The 20682-nt window shown below is 56.0% G+C and overlaps 1 protein-coding gene across 3 annotated transcripts in view; it reads right to left on the bottom strand.

Annotated features, from left to right (window-relative positions):
• The window catches only part of TASOR2 (transcription activation suppressor family member 2), a 53918-nt gene that overhangs the window by 894 nt on the left and 32342 nt on the right, over positions 1–20682 (bottom strand). For 2 of the 3 annotated variants that reach the window (XM_075428569.1, XM_075428571.1), the window contains 9 exons: positions 19642–19878; positions 16651–17578; positions 14574–15108; positions 8178–11771; positions 6126–6254; positions 5439–5592; positions 4706–4811; positions 1342–1517; positions 834–948 (listed from right to left, as the gene is read on the bottom strand). In XM_075428569.1, the coding sequence (XP_075284684.1) occupies positions 834–948; positions 1342–1517; positions 4706–4811; positions 5439–5592; positions 6126–6254; positions 8178–11771; positions 14574–15108; positions 16651–17578; positions 19642–19878 (5974 nt within the window). Of the gene's footprint in view, positions 1–829; positions 949–1341; positions 1518–4705; positions 4812–5438; positions 5593–6125; positions 6255–8177; positions 11772–14573; positions 15109–16650; positions 17579–19641; positions 19879–20682 lie in introns of those variants that run through there. The other variant, XM_075428570.1, reaches the window with a different exon arrangement.

Here is a 20682-nt window from a genome sequence, read left to right as displayed (position 1 = left end):
TGGAGAAGAGGAGGCTGAGGGGAGACCTTCTCGCTCTCTGCAGCTCCCTGAAAGGAGGGGACAGTGAGGCAGGGGAAGGTCTCTTCTCCCAGGTAACCAGCGACAGGACAAGAGGCCATGGCCTGAAGTGTCAGGGGAGGTCTAGGTTGGATACTGGGAAAAATGTCTTCACTGAGAGAGTGGTCAGGCATTGGCCCAGGCTGCCCAGGGCAGTGGGGGAGTCCCCATCCCTGGAGGGGTTGAAAAAACATGTAGATGTGGCACTTGGGGACATGGTTTAGCAGGCATGGTGGGGTTGGGGTGATGGTTGGACTTGGTGATCTGAGAGGTCTTTTCCAACCTTAATAACTCCGTGATTCTATGATTCAGGAGTTGGCCCCGAGTGCACAGAATCACAGAATGTTCGGGGTTGGAAGGGACCTCTGTGGGTCACCCAGCCCAACCCCCCTGCCGAAGCAGGGTCACCCAGAGCAGGCTGCACAGCACCGCGTCCAGCCGGGGCTGGAATATCTCCAGAGAAGGAGACTCCACAGCCTCCCTGGGCAGCCTGGGCCAGGGCTCCGGCACCCTCAGAGGGAAGAAGTTCTTCCTCGGGTTCAGCTGGAGCTTCCTGTGCTTCAGTTTGTGCCCATTGCCCCTTGTCCTGTTGCTGGGCACCACTGGAAAGAGCTTGGCCCCTTTCTCCTGACACCCACCCTGCAGATATTTGTAAGTATATATTAGGTCCCCAGAGCGGGAGCAGATCCTCCAGCTGGACCCCCATGCCACCAACCCAGCAGCTGCTCCCAGACTTTTGGGGAAGAAGGGGACAATCCTGACCTCCCCCCCCTTACCAGTAGCTTCTTCTAAACGGGGCAGCCGCTTTCTGCACCGTCCCCAGGAAGGTCGCGACGTCGGCCACGAGGATTCCTTTGCTTTCAAGGACCTCCCTGCTGCTGCCGGGCTTCTCTGCAAAGGGAGGAGCAGTCAAACAAGCGCAGGAGGCTGTTCCGAGAGCTACGGAAAATATCCCCGGATCCCACTGCAGTTGTTCCGTTTCGCAAACGTCAGATTAACGGCGCCGCTCTGCAAGCAGCCTCGGCCCCGCGAGGCCAGAATCAGAGCGTGATGCAACGCCAGCCGCAGGCTCGAAAAACATCCAGAATTTAGCAGACCTCCACAAATCTGTTCATTTTGATTTTTACCTCATTGAATCAGCTCCCACCTTATGCATGACTGGCAGAAATGGGAGCAAAAGGGGGTGTTTTTTGTCCCTCCTCCATCGTCTCCCAGCCCCGCTTAAGACTTTGGTCGTGGGGTCGAGGGCAGCGGCGCGGGGCAGCGCCCCGAGCCCGTCCTTACCTGTGAGATACACGGCGAAGCGGGCGCTGGCGTGCTGCACCTGCAGGTTCAACAAGCACCTGACGCACTCGGATCTGGGGGACGACCCGGCGTCGCAGGCGTGGTAGTGCAGCACCTCGACGAGACCGGCTCCTTGGCACGACTTGAGGATTAAGTGCTTCTTGCGGGCGTCCACCCTGCCGGGAGAGGGGCAAGGTGAAGTGGCGAGGGGCTTCACCCCTCTCTCGCCTGCCTGGGAATAAGCAGGGATGATGGGACCTGCCTTCCCCCCATGTCTCTTTTTTCCAGCCTCACAGAATGGTTGGGGTTGGAAGGGACCTCTGGGGGTCACCCAGTCCAACCCCCTGCCGAAGCAGGGTCACCTACAGCAGGCTGCACAGGACCTTGTCCAGGCAGGTCTTGAATATCTCCAGAGAAGGAGACTCCACAGCCCCTTCAGGCAGCCTGGGCCAGGGCTCCGTCACCCTCAGAGGGAAGAAGTTCTTCCTCATGTTCAGCTGGAGCTTCCTCTGCTCCTGTTTGTTCCCGTTGCCCCTTGTCCTGTCGCTGGGCACCACTGAAAAGAGTCTGGCCCCATCCTCCTGACACCCACCCTGCAGATATTTAGAGGCATTTCTGAGGTCCCCTCTCAGCCTTCTCTTCTCCAGGCTGAACAAGCCCAGCTCCCTCAGCCTCTCCTCGTAGGAGAGATGCTCCAGTCCCCTCACCATCCTCGCAGCCCTCTGCTGGACTCTCCCCAGTAGCTCCTCATCTTTCTTGAACTGGGGAGCCCAGAACTAGACATAGTACTGCAGATGGGGCCTCACTAGGGCAGAGCAGAGGGGAAGGAGAACCTCCCTCAACCTGCTGGCCACACTCCTCTTGATGCACCCCAGGATGCCATTGGCCTTCTTGGCACCCAGGGCACACTGCTGGCTCATGGTCACCCTGTCACCCATGTGTGCTTTTACGCTTCCATCCCTGCACTATGTGGAGTTCATAGGAGCGAGCGTCACTGCACGGACCGCGCACGCAGCAGGAAAACAAAACGACCCCTTGCTCCAAGCAGCTCCAACAGACCACGGCTCATTATCCCACCCCAAAGGAGTCAAGAGATGCTACGTGCGCAAGGAAAACACTCGCTCCACAGCAGCATCCGCTGATAAAGTCCAGTCCTGATCTCCCAGGCCGCGAAGAAATACCCGAGCCTGAGCTTCTGTGACACCTCCCTGCTGGAGGCCTTCAGCAGGATTACTCTGTGCTCTCACCATAAGGGCTGCGTGTGGAGAGGATCTGAGATTTCTCCCCATTTATTGCTGTGTTTTCTGCTCAGACAGAACAGGCCGCTTTCCTCTTTGTCTGCGGGTCGTTAAGGAAAGCCGGCCTTTCCGGCCCGCGGTCCGGCCCTAAGAAAGGCCACCTGCCCGACAGAAACATCCCCCTCTGACCTTGAACACGACCAAAGCAGGACATTCCGACCTATAGTATTTGCCATCTTACTTCTCTTTTTCAAATGGCATCATTTAAACACACATTGTTGCAAATAACCTAAAATAAGTAGGAAATAGCAACAGAAGTTCTGCTTTTCCCAGCAGGGTTTGATTTTACACAGCCCTGACAACACCCCGGTTCCTCTCACACATTGTAAACTCCAGAGCTCCTCATCACACGTGATGAGACAGAAGAAGAAAGAATGAAGAGATGGAGGGGCAGAGGGAGGCTGAGGAAGGTACCCTAAGATCCCAGGGGGGGATGTGCACGATAGCTGGGGCGAGCTGGTGGAAAGGGAGCTCAGTTTGCAGAGGCAGCTTTCGGAGCGTGCAGCTCCTCAAAAGGAATTTGTGCCTTTCCTCAAGCCCCTCGCAGGCTGTGACGCTCGCAGAGGGCGTCTCTGCCAAGGGGAGCGGGGAACTGCCTTATGGAGACACGGCGGGGTGCGAGAAGCAGCTGCCACAGCTCTGCCTCATCCGGGATCACGTGCAAGACGCAGCGTTTCAGGCCATCTGATCCTCTCCAGGTCCCATGTCCTGCTGCTCCATCTCATATGGGTATTAAAAAATCTACCACACTTTACTTGCCAGCGCACAAATGCCGACCTCTGGCGATTCCAGACTTGAGGCACTCGGTCTCTCACTGATAAAAAAAGTCCTTATTTAAACAAAACCGTCTGGATGGCAGAGACCAGAGAGCGGTGGGGAATGGAGTTAAACCCAGCTGGCGGCCGGTCACCTGTGGTGTCCCCAGGGCTCAGTGTTGGGTCCGGTCTTGTTTGACAGCTCTATCAATGGTCTGGATGAGGGGATTGAGTGCTCCCTCAGTCAGTTTGCAGATGACACCACACTGGGAAGGAGTGTTGATCTGCTCAAGGGTAGGAAGGCTCTGCAGAGGGGTCTGGACAGGCTGCATCGATGGGCTGAGGCCAACTGTATGAGGTTCAACAAGGCCAAGTGCCGGGTCCTGCCCTTGGGTCACACCAACCCCACGCAACGCTCCAGGCCTGGGGAGGAGCGGCTGGAGAGCTGCCGGGCGGAAAAGGCCCTGAGGGTGCTGGTCGGCAGCCGGCTGAGCAGGAGCCAGCAGTGTGCCCAGGTGGCCAAGAAGGCCAACGCCATCCTGGCTTGGGTCAGCAATGGGGTGGCCAGTGGGAGCAGGGCAGGGATCGGGCCCCTGTGCTTGGCACTGGTGAGGCCGCACCTCGAGTGCTGTGCTCAGCTTTGGGCCCCTCACTCCCAGCAGGACATGGAGGGGCTGGAGCGTGGCCAGAGAAGGGCAGCGAGGCTGGGGAGGGGGCTGGAGAACAAGTCCCATGAGGAGCGGCTGAGGGAGCTGGGGCTGTTTAGTCTGGAGAAGAGGAGGCTGAGGGGAGACCTTCTCGCTCTCTGCAGCTCCCTGACAGGAGGGTGCAGTGAGGTGCTGACTGGTCTCTTCTCCCCAGTAACCAGCGACAGGACGAGAGGCAATGGCCTCAAGCTGCGTCAGGGGAGGTTTAGATTGGATATTGGGGAAAATTTCTTCACTGAAAGAGTGGTCAGACATTGGACCAGGCTGCCCAGCGTGGTGGGGGAGTCCCCATCGCTGGAGGGGTTCAAAAACCGTGTGGATGTGGCACTTGGGGACATGGTTTAGCAGGCATGGTGGGGTTGGCTGGATGGTTGGACTTGCTGATCTTGCAGGTCTTCTCCAACCTTAATGATTCCATGATTCTAAGAAAAATCTTCAAATTCATCTTGTAAGGGGCCAAAACCCAACCAGAGGCACCTCATTCGCCCTGTGTCCCTGCACCGACGTCACTGAATGGGACAGCACACTCCACCACGGTGGGTACATCCTCGCTGCGGTGACAAGGACAGCAGGGTCGAGGGAGCTGCCACCCCAGAGCCGTTACCTGACATCTTCTCTGAGCTTCTTGCTCTCCTTGTAGTGAAGGAGCCACTTCCACCTCCCGCTTCTGTTCAGCTTCTCCAGCACCTTCGCCACCTCTTTCAGCTGGCCTGGGGAGAGAGCAAGAGCTGGAGGGTAACCCAGGGTGGAAGAGAAGCCTGAGGGTCCCTGGCCCAACCCTGCTCAGAGCTGGGCCACCTGAGGTTGCTGAGGGCTTTGGCTAGGGGAGGTTTGAGTATCTCCAAGGATGGAGACTCACAACTTGAGTTGGGATCCTGTCCTTGCATATGCACACATTTGCTGTGAATTTTTTCACCCTACTACCTAGAAGGGATAAGTGCAACTCGTCCCCGTCACCTCTTGTCCTATCACTGCGCATCTCCAGGAGTGTGGCTCCATTTTCTCTGCCCCTTCCTACCAAGGAGCTGAAGACGGCAACAAGGTCTCCGCTTTGCCCTCCCTTCTCCAGGCCAAACGTCCTTGTGCAACCCCTGCTCCAGGCCCTGACCACCTTGGTGGCCCTCGCTGTATGTAGATGTTTCTGAAAGCCCTGACCCGGACCCACAATCCAGATGGGGTCTGAGGTGTCGAACAGAGGGAAAGAATTGCCCCTGCCACAGCCAGGAGCGGAGGACACCGACAGCAAATTTTATGGAAGGTGTCGGCAAACCAGCGGACAAGGCCGGGAGCCGCCGCTGCGCGTTCGCATCCACGCGAGAGGCCGCAGCGAGACTCACCCAGCGTCACCGTTTCCAGCACCTCGCCGTCCGACACCACGAAGCCGCCGGTATGAAACAGCTCCTGGTACGTGCGACCCGTTACGTCTTCGGGGCTGTCCACTCCGGCGAACGCCACGTTCGGACAGTGCTTTAGCGTCAGCAAGCACGGGACCTGCTCGAGGCAGAGACGCTTTTGCGCACGCAGCTGTGTTTCAGCAGCGTTTGCACCTCTCACCCGCTCCCAGGAGAGCCCAGGAGCCCACCCTGTCCTCTTCTGCATCACCTCGACGCTCGGGTCTCCACAGCTTGACCCCAAAGCCGTGGACAGCAATACACGGAGTTACAGGTGGGTGTCTGCTGCAATATTCACTGGAGCCCACGAGCCAAAGCTGGCTGAACTGCTCTGTTACACAAGATAAGCCCAGCCTGACTCCTTTGAGCTGGGCTACTCCTAGTGATGTCATCCAGCAACCAAAAATGGAGACAGAACAAAATAGAACTGACAGGTTTCATGTTTTTCAAATTGGTTTTTAACAGCTCTTCACAAAGCACTGTTCTTTCAGTGGAGAGAACAGTGTATCTGCAGAGACTGAGAATTAAATCTGCCGCTATATATAGTGTAAAATTAAAAAAAAAACACTTTAAAATGGATCCTGATATTCAAAAACGGTGCAGGCAGAAAAAAAGGATGGACTCAGGCCTTACGTTGTGGATGTGCGAGGCAATGTCCTCGTTCCTGATGACGACGAGCAGCCTGTCAGCGTCCGGGCTGCGTTTCGCTTCGCAGAAGCTCCGAGGTTCGATCTCCACGCGGCCGTCTTTCTTCAGCAAGGTCTGAAACAGAAAGGGCATCAGGTTTGCACGGGGAATATCTTCACAACAGCGGTGCCACGCTCCCGGCACACGCGTGTCTGGGGGCAAGGAGAGAGGAACGAGACAGTGACCCCAACCAGGCACACCGTGGCGTCAAAGGCACCGTGTGCTCCAGGCCAGGGGGAAGCAGCAGCGAAAAGCTTTTAGAAAACCCCCTCGAGCATCTCGCCGTACCACGCACTGGGCCTCTTTGCTATTTTGGAGCAGCAAATCTTCCCATGCAATGTCACTCCCTGAGTTTCCAACCCTTTAACGAGAGCTCAAGCAAAAGCCTCTTTGGGGGGGGGGGCTGAGTTTGGGCTGCTCCTGCATGAGCTCCTTTTGGCCGGGGGGATGTTCAAGTGATAGCACGATGAGGTTCAACAAGGGCAAGTGCAGGGTCCTGCACCTGGGGAGGAACAACCCCATGCACCAGTACAGACTGGGGCTGATCTGCTGGAGAGCAGCTCTGCAGAGAGGAACCTGGGTGTCCTGGTGGACGACAAGCTGACCATGAGCCAGCAGTGTGCCCTGGGTGCCAAGAAGGCCAATGGGATCCTGGGGTGCATCACGAGGAGTGTGGGCAGCAGGGCGAGGGAGGTTCTCCTCCCCCTCTGCTATGCCCTGGTGAGGCCCCATCTGGAGTCCTGCGTCCAGTTCTGGGCTCCCCACTTCAAGAAAAATGAGGAGCTACTGGAGAGAGTCCAGCAGAGGACTACGAGGATGATGAGGGGACTTGGAGCATCTCTCCTACGAGGAAAGGCTGAGGGAGCTGGGCTTGTTCAGCCTGTAAAAGAGAAGGCCGAGAGGGGACCTTAGAAATGCCTCTAAATATCTGCAGGGTGGGGGTCAGGAGGATGGGGCCAGACTCTTTTCAGTGGTGCCCAGCGACAGGACAAGGGGCAACGGGCACAAACTGAAGCACAGGAAGTTCCAGCTGAACATGAGGAAGAACTTCTTCCCTCTGAGGGTGACAGAGCCCTGGCCCAGGCTGCCCAGGGAGGTTATAGTCTCCTCTGGAGATATTCAAGACCCACCTGGACGCAGTGCTGTGCAGCCTGCTGTAGGTGACCCTGCTTTGGCAGGGGGAGGGACTGGGTGACCCACAGAGGTCCCTTCCAACCCCTACCATTCTGTGATTCTGTGAAACGGCCTCAAGTTGCGCCAGGGGAGGTTTAGATCAGATATTAGGAAAAATTTCTTCACCGCAAGTGTTGTCCAGCACGGGAACAGGCTGCCCAGGGAAGTGGTGGAGTCCCCATCCCTGGAGGTATTTAAAAGCAGTGTAGACACAGCACTTAGGGACGTGGTTTAGTGGTGGGCTTGGCAGTGTTAGGTTAATGGTTGGACTCAATGGTCTTAAAGGTCTTTTCCAACCTAAACAATTCTGTGTTTCTAATGTCTGGCGCTGGGAGCCGAGGTGAAATGGCAGAGGCTGCTCCTGGCTCAAGGGAATCACAGAATCACAGAATAGTAGGGGTTGGAAGGGACCTCTGAGGGTCATCTAGTCCAACCCCCCTGCCGAAGCAGGGTCACCTACAGCAGGCTGCACAGCACCTTGTCCAGGCGGGTCTTGAATGTCTCCAGAGAAGGAGACTCCACAACCTCCCTGGGCAGCCTGGGCCAGGGCTCCGTCACCCTCAGAGGGAAGAAGTTCTTCCTCATGTTCAGCTGGAACTTCCTGTGCTTCAGTTTGTGCCCATTGCCCCTTGTCCTGTCGCTGGGCACCACTGCAAAGAGCTTGGCCCCATCCTCCTGACACCCACCCTTCAGATATTTGTAAGCATAGAATGGGACACTATCCATGCCGGGTTGAGCAAGCCTGCCCTGTGCCTGCTGCCGCCACCCTCAGCTCTCACCCCGGAGCCACCCATCCCTGTCCAGGGCCACAGGACCTGCCATTACCTTCACTCTTGCAAAGAAAGGGTCCTTGCCCGTCTCCACCAGGTAGAACATGCCGGCGCGGCCGCAGGCCTCCTTGGCCACGCTGCGCAGGTGGAAACGCAGCGTGCTGCACAGGTCTGGGATCATCTCCTCGAAGGCGGCCATCCTCCCGGGGAGGGACGCGCACGACCGCTCCCTCGCAGCGTCCCCATGCGCCGGGACCGGCCCTTGGCCCTCGGTCCCCACATCAGCCCTGCTCAGCATCACCCTGTTGAGCTCAGCGTACTCGTCGAGGATGATGCCGATGTCCCCCCGCGAGTCCTTTAGCTTATTATCGTATTTGAGCTTGCTGAGGTGGAAGGGAGCCGCGCAGCCCCAGCTGGCGGTTCGGGATCTGGTTCTGCTCCTCTCATCGCAGAGGGTGTCCCGCCATGGGGTACATGGGTCCCTGCGCCAGTCTCTTCGCCGGTGGCAGCCGAGCCCGCTCAGCCACGTGTCCGAGGGCAGGATCGTCACCTGCAAAGGGCTCCTGCTCCGTGGGGAGGGTGGGACAGGAGCTTCTTGCACAGGCAATGTCTCGGACATCACCTGGGGAAAAAAGTCTTTTGGAAAGATGCTTTTGGAGGTAGAAAAGGGTGGTTTCCCACTCCTTAGGATTTGTTTTAGCTTATAGTGGAAACGGAGACACTCCATGTTCAAAGTGTGCTGTGTGATTTCCTCAAAACCCCTCCAAGTCCCTCTCAGTGACCTCAACAAATGAGACTGCCCAGCACAGCGGCTGCGCCTCTTCGAAAGCTGCAAATTTCCCATCCTCTCCTGGTACCTTTTGGTGACCATGAAGTTCTGGTAGTCCTTGGCGATCCCCTGGCTGTCCCTAATACTGACATACGGTGGAACGTGACCGCTGCCAGATTCCCCCGGGCCGATCGGCCAGCCACGCTCAGGCCAGAACCAGCCCCGCTCCGAGCCCCAGTCCTTGCTGCTCCCCTCCGTGTGCACCGAGCTGACGGAGGAGGAGTCGCAGCGAGTCCTCGTGCCTGCGGCATCCATGGATCTCACGCTGTAGGAACCTCTGGCCATAAGCAGGGACTGTGAAGTCCCCCCAAAACACTCCTGGTCTGAGTCGCTGGAAAAAGACTCAGACAGATCTTCAAAGGTCAAGCCCGTGTGTCTGTCTTTGTTGCAGAGCTTCTCTGCCCTCGGGAGCACGTCTGAAATATCCTCAGCGTCGCTAAGCTCCAGGCTTTCTCCAGAGAGCCCCCTGTGTGCATGTAAAGGTGACATGGGGAAGGGGAGAGTGGGGATTTCTCCCTCTCCCACCTCCACACCGGCACGATGCAGATCAGCAAACGTATCGGATCCCTCGTCCTCGTGCTCACCCCGGCTGCACACAGACTGGGGCTCACACGGCGGCAGGAGCAACTCCCCTGCTGAAGACGACGCAGGACTGGCAAGAGGAACACTGCTTCCTCCTGAACCCTCAGGCAGGACGGGTTCCTCCTCACGGCTCCCTACCACATCTGCTGCTTGGTCCCCAGGGCTGGCACACCCAGAGCAGGTGCCCACGCAGCAGGACCACGGGTCACCATCCGGAGCCAGACTCGTGCCAGGAGAGAGCGTCTCGGGGTGCACACTGAGGACCGAGTCCGGCTCGGCACCGTGCAGACCTGCCTTGTGACCATGCAGAGGAGGAGAAGGCATCGATCCCGCGTCACCTGGCACAAGCACATCTGCGGGGGAGCTCGCCGCTGGCTCTGCATGGCACGGACCCGTGTCTTTTTTCACCTCTTCTGCACATCTGGGCTTTAAGGAGCCATCCAGCCTCTCAGCAGCCACACTCACTGCTGCAGCACCTACCTGCTCGCAGGGCTTCCCGTTTGGGCACAGGGCTGGACCCTGCTCGCTCCGCTCTAACAAGTGGTGGGGGGGGTCTGCGTCTCCGCCACGGGGGAGAGGGTCCTGCTGGGGGGGAGATGCAGGAGCCGAGCCTGCGTGGGCAGGCGGGGACAGGCTGTCTGGGGAGCTCTGCTGCTGCTCGGGATGCTCCTTCATGGCAGACACCTCCTGTGCCACCGAGGAGGAGGGCTCTGATTGCAGGAGGTGATGAAGAGGGGTCTCCGGCTCCTGCGGTGCGTTAGCCACCATCACTGTGTTAGTTTTGTCGCTCCCGGGGGACTTCTCTGCGCTGAGGCACACAGCATCGCTCTCCCCAGCTTCAGAGTCACCTGCTAAGGCCGTACAGTCGAAGGCAAAGCCCTGCCCATCACCCGCTCCCGAGGACTCATCCAGCACGTCTGTGTGGTTGGCAGAAGGGCTGCTAGGCTGTTCTTCCACCAAAACCTTGTTCCCTTCTTGGTTTGATTCACCAGTGCTCAGAAAAGTGAGGTCGGCATAAACGTCGCCTCCACACCTTCGGGAAAGGCAGCTGCTCCCTCCCAGGTCGCCCTGGGATGAAGACTGGATGCTTGCCATGCCCTCCTGCTCCTCGGGAGCGGCCCCCGGGTCTGTTGCTCCATCAGGAGATGCGAGGCAGACAGAGCTGGAGTCAGGGGACAAAGTCGGTGACAGTCCCTGGCCGCATGACGACTCGAGGCCAGCTGGGCCAGCAGCTTCGCTCCCGGCAGGCGCCGGCGTTTCTGCAGAGGGCGCGCGATCCTCGTCTTTCTGCTCCAAGCCATCCCCGAGCGTCTCTCCGCCGCGTCCCACGTCGCCTGTGATGCCGTCTGGCTGCGCCCCACAGACAAGGCTCGGACCAGACGGCAACGGCAGCATCAAGCCGCTGTCGCTGGGTGACCCTGTGTCGGCTGGACTGCCTGCGTGTGCCAAACCAGCACCGTTTCCCTCTGCATCTGGGGCGGCCAGAGCCTGCCAGGGCTCCCGCAGCATGTCCAGGCTTGGTGCCATCTCACCAGGAAGCCCTTGAGGGCCAGTCTCAGTCCCAGTCCCTTCTGACAGCACTGGTGTTGATCTGCCTGGGCAGGGGGATGCTAAGGCAGCGGGGCTGGGTACAGGGTCCTCTCCAGGAATGCCAAAGTCCTTCGGACATGCCGAATTCACTCGCTTCTGCTCACCGTGTTCATGCTCCATGTTGGCATCACCGCTTTCAGAAAATGCTAAATCAACAGGCCTCAGAACCATGCTTTCATATTCAGAGTCCTCTTTCTCTTTTTGTCCCTTCTCCACCTCTTCCTCCTGCTCTTCTGGATGTCCGAAAGGGTCTTCTGATTCCCTCCCTTCCTCACTGACTCCATCGGGTTTTGCACTTTCGGGATTTGCTTCTGAGGGCACTGAACCACAGCCACGTTGTGGCCCGTCGCTGGGGGCCCAGCTGCCATCCTCAACCTCCGCACAGCGTCCAGTGTCTCCCATGCTCTGCCTGTCGTCGGGAGGGCCGGGGCCACCCCCCGACCCTGCTGCCCACCCGCTCTCCTGCTGCTCTCCACATCCATGCAGCACGCATGGGGCATCTCTCCAGGGAGCTGTACTGGAATTCGGGGCTTGGCTGCCCGGGTTTTCCCTGCCCGGCGCAGCTCGGGGCTTGCCAGCGTCGCCGAGCTCATCAGAAGGGCTGGGGGCGATCGTAGCGTCCGGCAGTCCCTCCTTGGGCAGCTCCTCCTGAAACAACACAGTCCAGAGGTTTATCTTCAAGTGAGGCAAACGCAGGAGCTGAGACGCTTCTGCAGGAGGACATGGATATTTTAAACGCTCAAACTTTGCAAGCACAACCATCCCAACAGCAACTGGGGAGATCAGTTTGATTTTGACTCTAAAATGAGTGCAGGTTGAATCCTTACCTGGTGTGGGGCCACCACCACCCCCGCTGCAGATGGCAAGCAGAGTCCCACTGACAGCCAGGGAAAGCTTTTGAACTTTCTACCTACTTTACACCATGAAATGGCTTAAAAATAGGCCAGACTGTGCAGGGGCCATCAGCCAGTGCCCAGAGGTAATGCACGTAGCAGCACCCTCTTATCTCTACTGAGTTTATCTGTCCAAGCAAGCCATACGGACACTACGGACAGCGAGCCCGCACTGCCTCGCAGAACACTTCTGCCTGCTCTACAGCACTAAAAGCAGGTGGTAAAAAACACCAGGATATTTTTTCCTTCGTGCCAAACAGCTGCAGCCTTATGGCAGCTCCCTGGCTGCCAAGAAAACTAATGGGATCCTGGGAGGCATCAGGAACAGTGTGGCCAGCAGGTCGAGGGAGGTTCTCCTTCCCCTCTGCTCTGCCCTGGTGAGGCCCCATCTGCAGTGCTGGGTCCAGTTCTGGGCTCCCCATTCAAGAAAGATGAGGAGCTACTGGAGAGAGTCCAGCGGAGGGCTACGAGGATGGTGAGGGGACTGAAGCATCTCTCCTACAAGGAGAGGCTGAGGGAGCTGGGCTTGTTCAGCCTGGAGAAGAGAAGGCTCAGAGGGGACCTTCGAAATGCCTCTAAATATCTGCAGGGTGGGGGTCAGGAGGATGGGGCCAAGCTCTTTTCAGTGGTGCCCAGCGACAGGACAAGGGGCAACGGGCACAAACTGAAGCACAGGAAGTTCCAGCTGAACATGAGGAAGAACTTCTTCCCTCTGAGGGTGACGGAGCCCTGGCCCAGGCTGCCCAGAGGGGCTGTGGAGTCTCCTTCTCTGGAGATGTTCAAGACCCGCCTGGACAAGGTCCTGTGCAGCCTGCTCTGGGTGACCCTGCTTCGGCAGGGGGTTTGGACTAGAAGAATCACAGAGGTCCCTTCCAACCCCGAACATTCTGTGATTGTGTTATTCTGTTTGTTTGGAGCAGAAGTTTTAAAGGAATTCTTTTAGTTCAAGAATTCAGGCTTGAAAAATGTCAGCAGGCACCCATGTTTTATATTTACCCAAGCAGCTCTTCTCCTGACCACTGACAGATTGTAGAAACTGTAAAAAATAATTTTAAAAACCCTACCCAGAATGGAGTATTAACTAACTTCACCAGAGGGGCGAGGAAAATGTTGCAAAGCACTGCACTCCTGTCTCTGTGGGGGAAACCTCTAGATGCAGCAAACCTCAGCTCTCCCAAACCAGCGGAGGAAAGGCTGTGCCGCATCCCGTGACACGTCTGGGCTGCTGCCACCATGGGCAGACAAACGCAGCTGCCCACAGGAGACAGGCAGGCTTTGGGGAGTCAGTCTGGGGCATTTGTGGTTCCTCTCCTCCCTCAGTTAAGCGCAGAGACCTCGTCCAGGCTCGCACCGCTCGCAGCCGAAACCTGGGACAGACGCTGAGCTTGACACTTTCAGTGCTCTGATTCTTTGGGATTCCTCCTCCATGGAAAGCATCCATGTCAAGGCCCTGCTCCCTTGGACAGGGTTAGATGTCCAAGGCAAATTTAAAGGCAAATGCAGGGTCCTGCACCTGGGGAGGAACAACCCCATGCACCAGTACAGGCTTGGGGTGGACCTGCTGGAGAGCAGCTCTGCGGAGAGGGACCTGGGTGTCCTGGTGGATGACAGGTTAACCATGAGCCAGCAGTGTGCCCTGGCTGCCAAGAAAGCCAATGGGATCCTGGGGTGCATCAAGAAGAGTGTGGCCAGCAGGACGAGGGAGGTTCTTCTTCCCCCTCTACACTGCCCTGGTGAGGCCTCATCTGGAGTACTGTGTCCAGTTCTGGGCTCCCCACTTCAAGAAAGATGAAGTGCTACTGGAGAGAGTCCAGCGGAGGGCTACAGGGATGATGAGGGGACTGGAGCATCTCCCCTACGAGGAGAGGCTGAGGGAGCTGGGCTTGTTCAGCCTGAAGAAGAGAAGGCTGCGAGGGGACCTAATAAATGCTTCTAAATATCTGCAGGGTGGGTGTCAGGAGGATGGGGCCAAGCTCTTTTCAGTGGTGCCCAGTGACAGGACAAGGGGCAACGGGCACAAACTGAGGCACAGGAAGTTCCGTCTGAACCCGAGGAAGAACTTCTTCCCTCTGAGGGTGACGGAGCCCTGGACCAGGCTGCCCAGGGAGGTTGTGGAGTCTCCTTCTCTAGAGATATTCAAGACCCGCCTGGACAAGGTCCTGTGCAGCCTGCTGTAGGTGACCCTGCTTCGGCAGGAGGGTTGGACTAGATGACCCACAGAGGTCCCTTCCAACCCCGACCATTCTGTGATTCTGTGAGATACGGCTCGTGCCAGAGCCCAGGAGTGCCAGCTCAGTCCAAGAGGACACCCAAACCCGGACTGAGGCCTGTAAGCTTCTTTTTTATGGCAACTCTGAGCATGGCTGCGTGGCAATCACTTGGGGCAGCTAAATGCTGGGGGACGTTTCTCTGTCCTGCTTTGGGGCCCCCCACTACCTAGCTCTAAGAGAGCCCACAAGGACATCTGCTCCAGTCCTCTCAGCAGATCCTACTCCAGTAAGTGCAAAATGCACTGTGTGTCCTGCAGACTTGTATCACCCAGACCCCACGCCCTTACCACAGTGACGGTCGAGACGTCATGCGCACGCTCCTCAGGAGCAAACACTGGATGCCTGTTTTTCACAGCCAGGCTCTCATCCGCATGTTCAATGAGGGAAAGGCTTTCGGAACAGCTTGTGGAGGAAGGCTCCTCCTCCCCGTAGGGCAGCTCCCCTGAAGAAGACGATACCGTGCTATCGACAACACCAGGAGTCCCATCAGCATCAGTCTGAGAGTCTGCAGCATTCTCCTCTGGGCGGAAGGGTCCCTGCCAACGTGTGCTGCGATCCAGAGAGCTGCTGGGAGTCTGGTCAGGGTCTGAGTGAGAGTCCGCAGGGCACGTCTCCAAGCCAAAACTGTCCTCGCCATCATCACTCAGCTCAAGAAAGTCCCCAGTGCTGGTTATTGAGACATACTTCTTGGGGTTGCTGTGCTCCACCACCTTCCTCGTGCTGCTCAGGAGCTTGCTGGGTTTGCTGTAGAAGAGAGCCACCCACATATGAAGTATCAGCTTCATCTCTTCCACGTCGTCGGGCAGGTCAGGATCCCAGGGCCTGGAGAAAAGCAAACACACCCTGAAAACATCTTCATCCTCTCTCCAGCTGACTAGCACAAGGTAACTCATCTGGTTCCCCACAGCGCTAAGCCCCAATGCAGGAAGGCTGCCAATGCCCAGCTGCAGACACAGATCACTTGATGTGGTTTCCAGCTTGTTGACAAAAAGAGAAACTCACAGCTGCAAAGGAGGACTTTGGTTCGTGGCTCTGGGTACCAACTGTAGCTGCAGAGCCACAGGAATCACAGAATGATTTGGGTTAGGAGGGACATTTAAAGACCATCTAGTCCAAAATTCCCCTGACGCTGGGGAAGATGCCAGGGACATCTTGAGGAGCTGCTGGAGAGAGTCCAGCGGAGGGCTACAAGGATGGTGAGGGGACTGGAGCATCTCTCCTACAAGGAGAGGCTGAGGGAGCTGGGCTTGTTCAGCCTGGAGAAGAGAAGGCTGCGAGGGGACCTAATAAATGCTTATAAATATCTCAAGGGTGGCTGTCAGGAGGATGGGGCCAAACTCTTTTCAGTGGTGCCCAGAGACAGGACAAGCGGCAATGGGCACAAACAGGAGCACAGGAAGTTCCGTCTGAACACGAGGAAGAACTTCTTCCCTCTGAGGGTGACGGAGCACTGGAACAGGCTGCCCAGGGAGGTTGTGGAGTCTCCTTCTCTGGAGATATTCAAGACCCACCTGGACAAGGTCCTGTGCAGCCTGCTGTAGGTGACCCTGCTTTGGCAAGAGGGTTGGACTAGATGACCCACAGAGGTCCCTTCCAACCCCTACCATTCTGTGATTCTGTGACATCTTCCACTGGATCAGGCTGCTTCAAGTCCCGTCCAACCTGACCTTGAACGCTTCCAAGGATGGGGCATCCACAACCTGTTTCAGTGCCTCACCATCCTCCTTGTAAAACGTTTCTTCCTTATGTCCAATCCAAACCTGCCCTCTCTCAGTTTAAAACCGTTGCCCCTTGTCCTGTCACTTACATGCCTTGGTAGAAAGTTTTTCTCCATCTTTCCTATAAGCCCCCTTCATATATCAAAAGGCCACTACAAGGTCTCCCCGCAGCCTTCTCCTCCCCAGGCTGAGCAGCCCCAGCTCTCCCAGCCTTTCCTCCCAGCAGAGGGGTTCCAGCCCTCACATCATTGCTGGGGCCTCCTCTGGCCCCGCTCCCACAGCTCCAGCTCTGCCCTGTGCTGAGGGCTCCAGAGCTGGACGCAGGGCTCCCGGGGGGTCTCAGCAGAGCGGGGCAGAGGGGCAGAATCCCCTCCCTCACCCTGTGCCCACGCTGCTGGGGATGCAGCCCAGGGGTCGGCTGGCTTTCTGGGTCATGTCCTATTTGTCACCCACCAGTATCCCCAAGTCCTTCTCTGCAGGGAAGACACTCCAGCTTTAACAGAGCAAAACCGGGCATCTGAGCGTGGGGAAAAAGGCAATTATCATGCAAAGCAAGGCAGAAAAGAGCAAAGAAAGCCCCTTCCAACAGCTCTCCAGACATCCAGCAAGAGATGTCCCCTGTAGACGGACTCCCAGACCGACTTACCCGTGCAGGGCGCGGATGACTGTTTTCTCCAGGGCATCATTGGTGTACCTGCTGTCCAGATTGAAGAGATACTCTGCCTCCCAGTGGCACGTCACCTTCAGGGACTCGCCGCAGACGTTCACTGCGTGGGACTTGGCGAAGTCCTCCTTCAGTCTGGGGCAGAGCAGGCTGCTCCTGCGCTTCGTCGTCACAGCCTCGAAGGGCCGCTGGTGGTGGGTGCTGTTCTGCTGGTGGCGGAAAGGCAGGACTTTCCCAACCAAAGGTCCTGCTCGGGCGTTCCTGGTTCCGTTTCTGGAGGGTGCTGGTCCGGGGTAGGGAGCACCTCTGGGATACAAGTGTTTCTTTGAGTGCTCAGGCATCTGCGAGGCGTACGAGTGCTCAACAGAGATGAAGGAGTGCTTGTTCACCTCAACGGCTTCTTGAGTCTCTCTTGGAGGCAACGCTTGGGGTTTTGCAGGGCTGGGGCTCGCACTGTTCTTCTTGCTGAAAATCCCAGGGCTTTTCTCCCTGGGAATAGAATTCACGTCATTTAAGTCTATTTTTTCAGCAGGAGGAAGCTTCTGGTTCGGCGATGCTTTGCTAGGAGAGGTGGCTCCCTTTTCAAGCTTGTCCACCCTGTGGTATTCGTGGTCAGAAGCAACTCGTAAGGATTTGTGCTTGCGGTGACTCTGCTGCTCCTTTGCAGAGTCGCCGGAGGGGCTGCAGGACACAGCGACGATCCCGCTGTCCCTGGGGATAAACGAAGGAACACAAGACCCCAGAGCCAGATCAGCCAGCAAGTTCAAGGCGTGGGACTCGTAGTCATTCCCCTTCAGATCGAAACCGAGATCAGCAACCCCGCCTGGGTAAAACTCGCTCGTTTGGCCATCCGCTCCGTGGCACTGGGAAGAAACTTCGCTCGGGAGGACAGAGAATGGCTCCTTCCACTCTGCGTGAGAAAAACAAAGTCAGAGAATAAATGAAGGCCACACAGCTCTGCCTCAAGTAGGGGTTCTAAGCAGGCTTTCAGCTTGGCAGGAAGAAGGTGTCTCTCCAACATGGAATTTGTACACTTAAAAAAAACCACCTCCATGGTCATGCTACAAAACCACTTCTGTGGCTTCTACAAAAGTGTCCAGAGCTGGGATCTAAGCGGCTTCAGGAATGAGGCTTATTCTCAGAAATAAAAGGCATGGGATCCAGAGCGAACGAAGCTCTTTTCAGTGGTGCCCAGTGACAGGACAAGGGGCAATGGGCACAAACTGAGGCAGAGGAAGTTCCGTCTGAACATGAGGAAGAACTTCTTCCCTCTGAGGGTGACGGAGCACTGGAACAGGCTGCCCAGGGAGGTTGTGGAGTCTCCTTCTCTGGAGATATTCAGGACCCGCCTGGACAAGGTCCTGTGCAGCCTGCTGTAGGTGACCCTGCTTCGGCAGGAGGGTTGGACTAGATGACCCACAGAGGTCCCTTCCAACCCCTACTATTCTGTGAAAAAAAAAATTTCCCTTGGCTTCTGTGCAGAGGGCAGTTTGGCCGCTTAAATACAGCCTGAGGTCTTTTAGGCGTCTCCTTAATCCTTTTTATTTTGCTTTAAATTTTCTTCTAGTTTGAGTATTTGCAGATAAATCTGCAATCTATTTTCACAGCTAAACCCTATGCTATGCTTTCAACAACCCACAGTTACAAAAAAAAAACCACCCTCTAAAACACAAAGGAAACCCACCCTGCCCTCATCCTTCCCACAGCACATCGTCTCAAGAGCATCACCTAACCCTGAGCTGCAACCCAGAGCTCACGCTGAAACCTGGGGGCAGCCAAAGGCAGCCAGAGCACAGCAAATAAGTGTTCATTTAGTTTTCGGCGTTAAAAATGCCCCTCGCCATGGCTCAAGGCCCACGTTCGTAAAAACAGTACGAAGTCATTAAATAAGGTTAATGCCTTCTACTAAAAACCAGCACAATAATCTCTCTTCAGGTAAAACCCTACTAAATCACATCTGTGCTAGAGTCCTATGTGTTACATTTAATTTCCTTGGGAACTGCATAGTAGGGCATATAAATTGAGTATTTCTTACTGCTGAACACTTTTATTTTGCATTTTTGGCGGATCCTGGCATTCAGCAGGACCCAACTGACAGCCTGCCCGTGTGACAGCGCTGGCCAGATCTGCTCTGGGAACCCCCATGTGATGAAAGGCAACATGGGGTGGCATTTGATACGTGCATGCTGATGAAAAGTGCCACGTTTCAGGAACACGTGGCAATAAAAGACCAAGAAGAACAGATAAACTGAGCCGAGGTGGCTAAACCAGTCTTCAAAGCCTTCACCTCCCCAGGAAGGGGGAAAAAAAGAAAGACCAGAGACAGATCTGAAGAAGGACATCAAAGCGCGAGTGTGAGCAAACACGACAAATTAACAGAAAATTACCCTTCTGTTCCATCATTTATTTTGGCAGAGTAATGTTGGTTCTCAGTTTAACAGCAGACTCCCAGCCAGCACCTGCAGACGCTACGCTCAGGGGCTGTCCACGCCGCAGTCTGCCTGCCAAGGCTGCGACAATTTGACTCTTAACTTTAAAACGACCGGATTTACAACCTAACGGACTAAAAACCTAGGCAGACGCTGGCTACGAGCAGAGCTCAGAAAGCTCTGTGCGTCAGCTCCCTCAACGCAGTTTCAGAGCTCAGCGGTTAAAAATCAGACTTTTTAAACTATCCCAGCCAAGGACGCAAACTGAGGTCTTAGGAAAGGACTTGGAAAACACCCTGTGTAGTCTGGACATCCTGCAGCAGCGATTTTCAGTCGCCTTCGTATTTTGCCCTACGACAGCGTAACTGGGAGCCTGCAGGCTGTGGGGCAGCAGCACTCAGACCCCAACCCTCAGCACCAAATGTCATGAGGCCCTCTGGCTGCTGCCGAACGTGCTGTTACTATCATCTGGTCACGACCCCACCGTGACGTTTGTTGGCTCGGCTTTTAAAGGAAAGTTCTCCACAGGGAACAGCGCGCTTACCACTTTCTGCTTGCTTTTTGGCTTGAGGTTTCGATGGGCTGTTAGCCACACTTCTTAGCGTCTTGCTTTTCCCTGGCTTCGTGACAGTCTCAGCAACAGGAACCTTTTTGATGTCTGGGCTCTTCAGTGTCTTTGGTCTCTTTGTTTCCAAGCCAGGATCGTCGCGAGCTGAGGTTTTCTTCTGGTCAGGTTCAGACTGTGTTTTGTGCACAAATTCTGCAGACAGGACCTCCGCACCTGGGACAAGGAAAAGGGAGGGTGTTTATTTGTGTTTGAGACATATTCAGATTAAATGGGGATAATTGCAAAACACCCAGCTAAGGAATGTGGAAGGACTGCTTTACAAATGATCGGCAGCGGCGGAGTCATCTTCAACGACTTGATTTATGCATCTGATCTTACAAATGGGTTTGCTACTGATGCAAGTGATCAGTAAGCAGTTATTAAAAATTAAACATCACTTCTTCAGCTCATTAAAAGCCTGCTCTCCTGACCTAGGTGTTCTCTGGGGATAAGCCACTCTAATTCCTGCCTGGCACACTTGCACCCCAAGGGTACTTCATTCACCTCTCCAAGAAGCACACAAGAACCTCTCCCAGGTCCATCACTAATGTCACCCAGCGCGCTGCAGGACACAGCTCGATGGAACCTGAAGCAGAGCTGACCAGGTCAGAGCCCGCAGACGCCGCACCACCCCCTGTGCTACGCGACAGCCCGTTTCCACTGGTGCTGCCACTACCTGTGATGTCTGTAAGCGCCAGGGGAGGTTCCTCTGGATGTTTTCGGCCACGCTTCGGCACCAAGGCTGAGATTCATCTCAACCCACTTTAAGAGTGTCTCTGGATGACAGGTGGAGGCTCAGGCTGGCTCAAAAGGAGAGGCTTAGCCTATCCTCAGCAGGAGCCTTCAGAGGATGATTTATGCCACTGAAACACCTCATACGAGTAGCTCAGGCCAGATATCAGCAGAAAGTTGGGCAGGATCAATCTCACGCTTCTCGTTGCCCCAAGGCTACAGCAAGAAAGCTGACTCTCAGGGAGT

The sequence above is a fragment of the Opisthocomus hoazin genome, chromosome 8, assembly GCF_030867145.1.
Source record: "Opisthocomus hoazin isolate bOpiHoa1 chromosome 8, bOpiHoa1.hap1, whole genome shotgun sequence".
Classification (NCBI taxonomy): domain Eukaryota; kingdom Metazoa; phylum Chordata; class Aves; order Opisthocomiformes; family Opisthocomidae; genus Opisthocomus; species Opisthocomus hoazin.
Note: the sequence above shows the minus strand (reverse complement) of the source record. Positions and strands in the feature narration are given on the sequence as shown.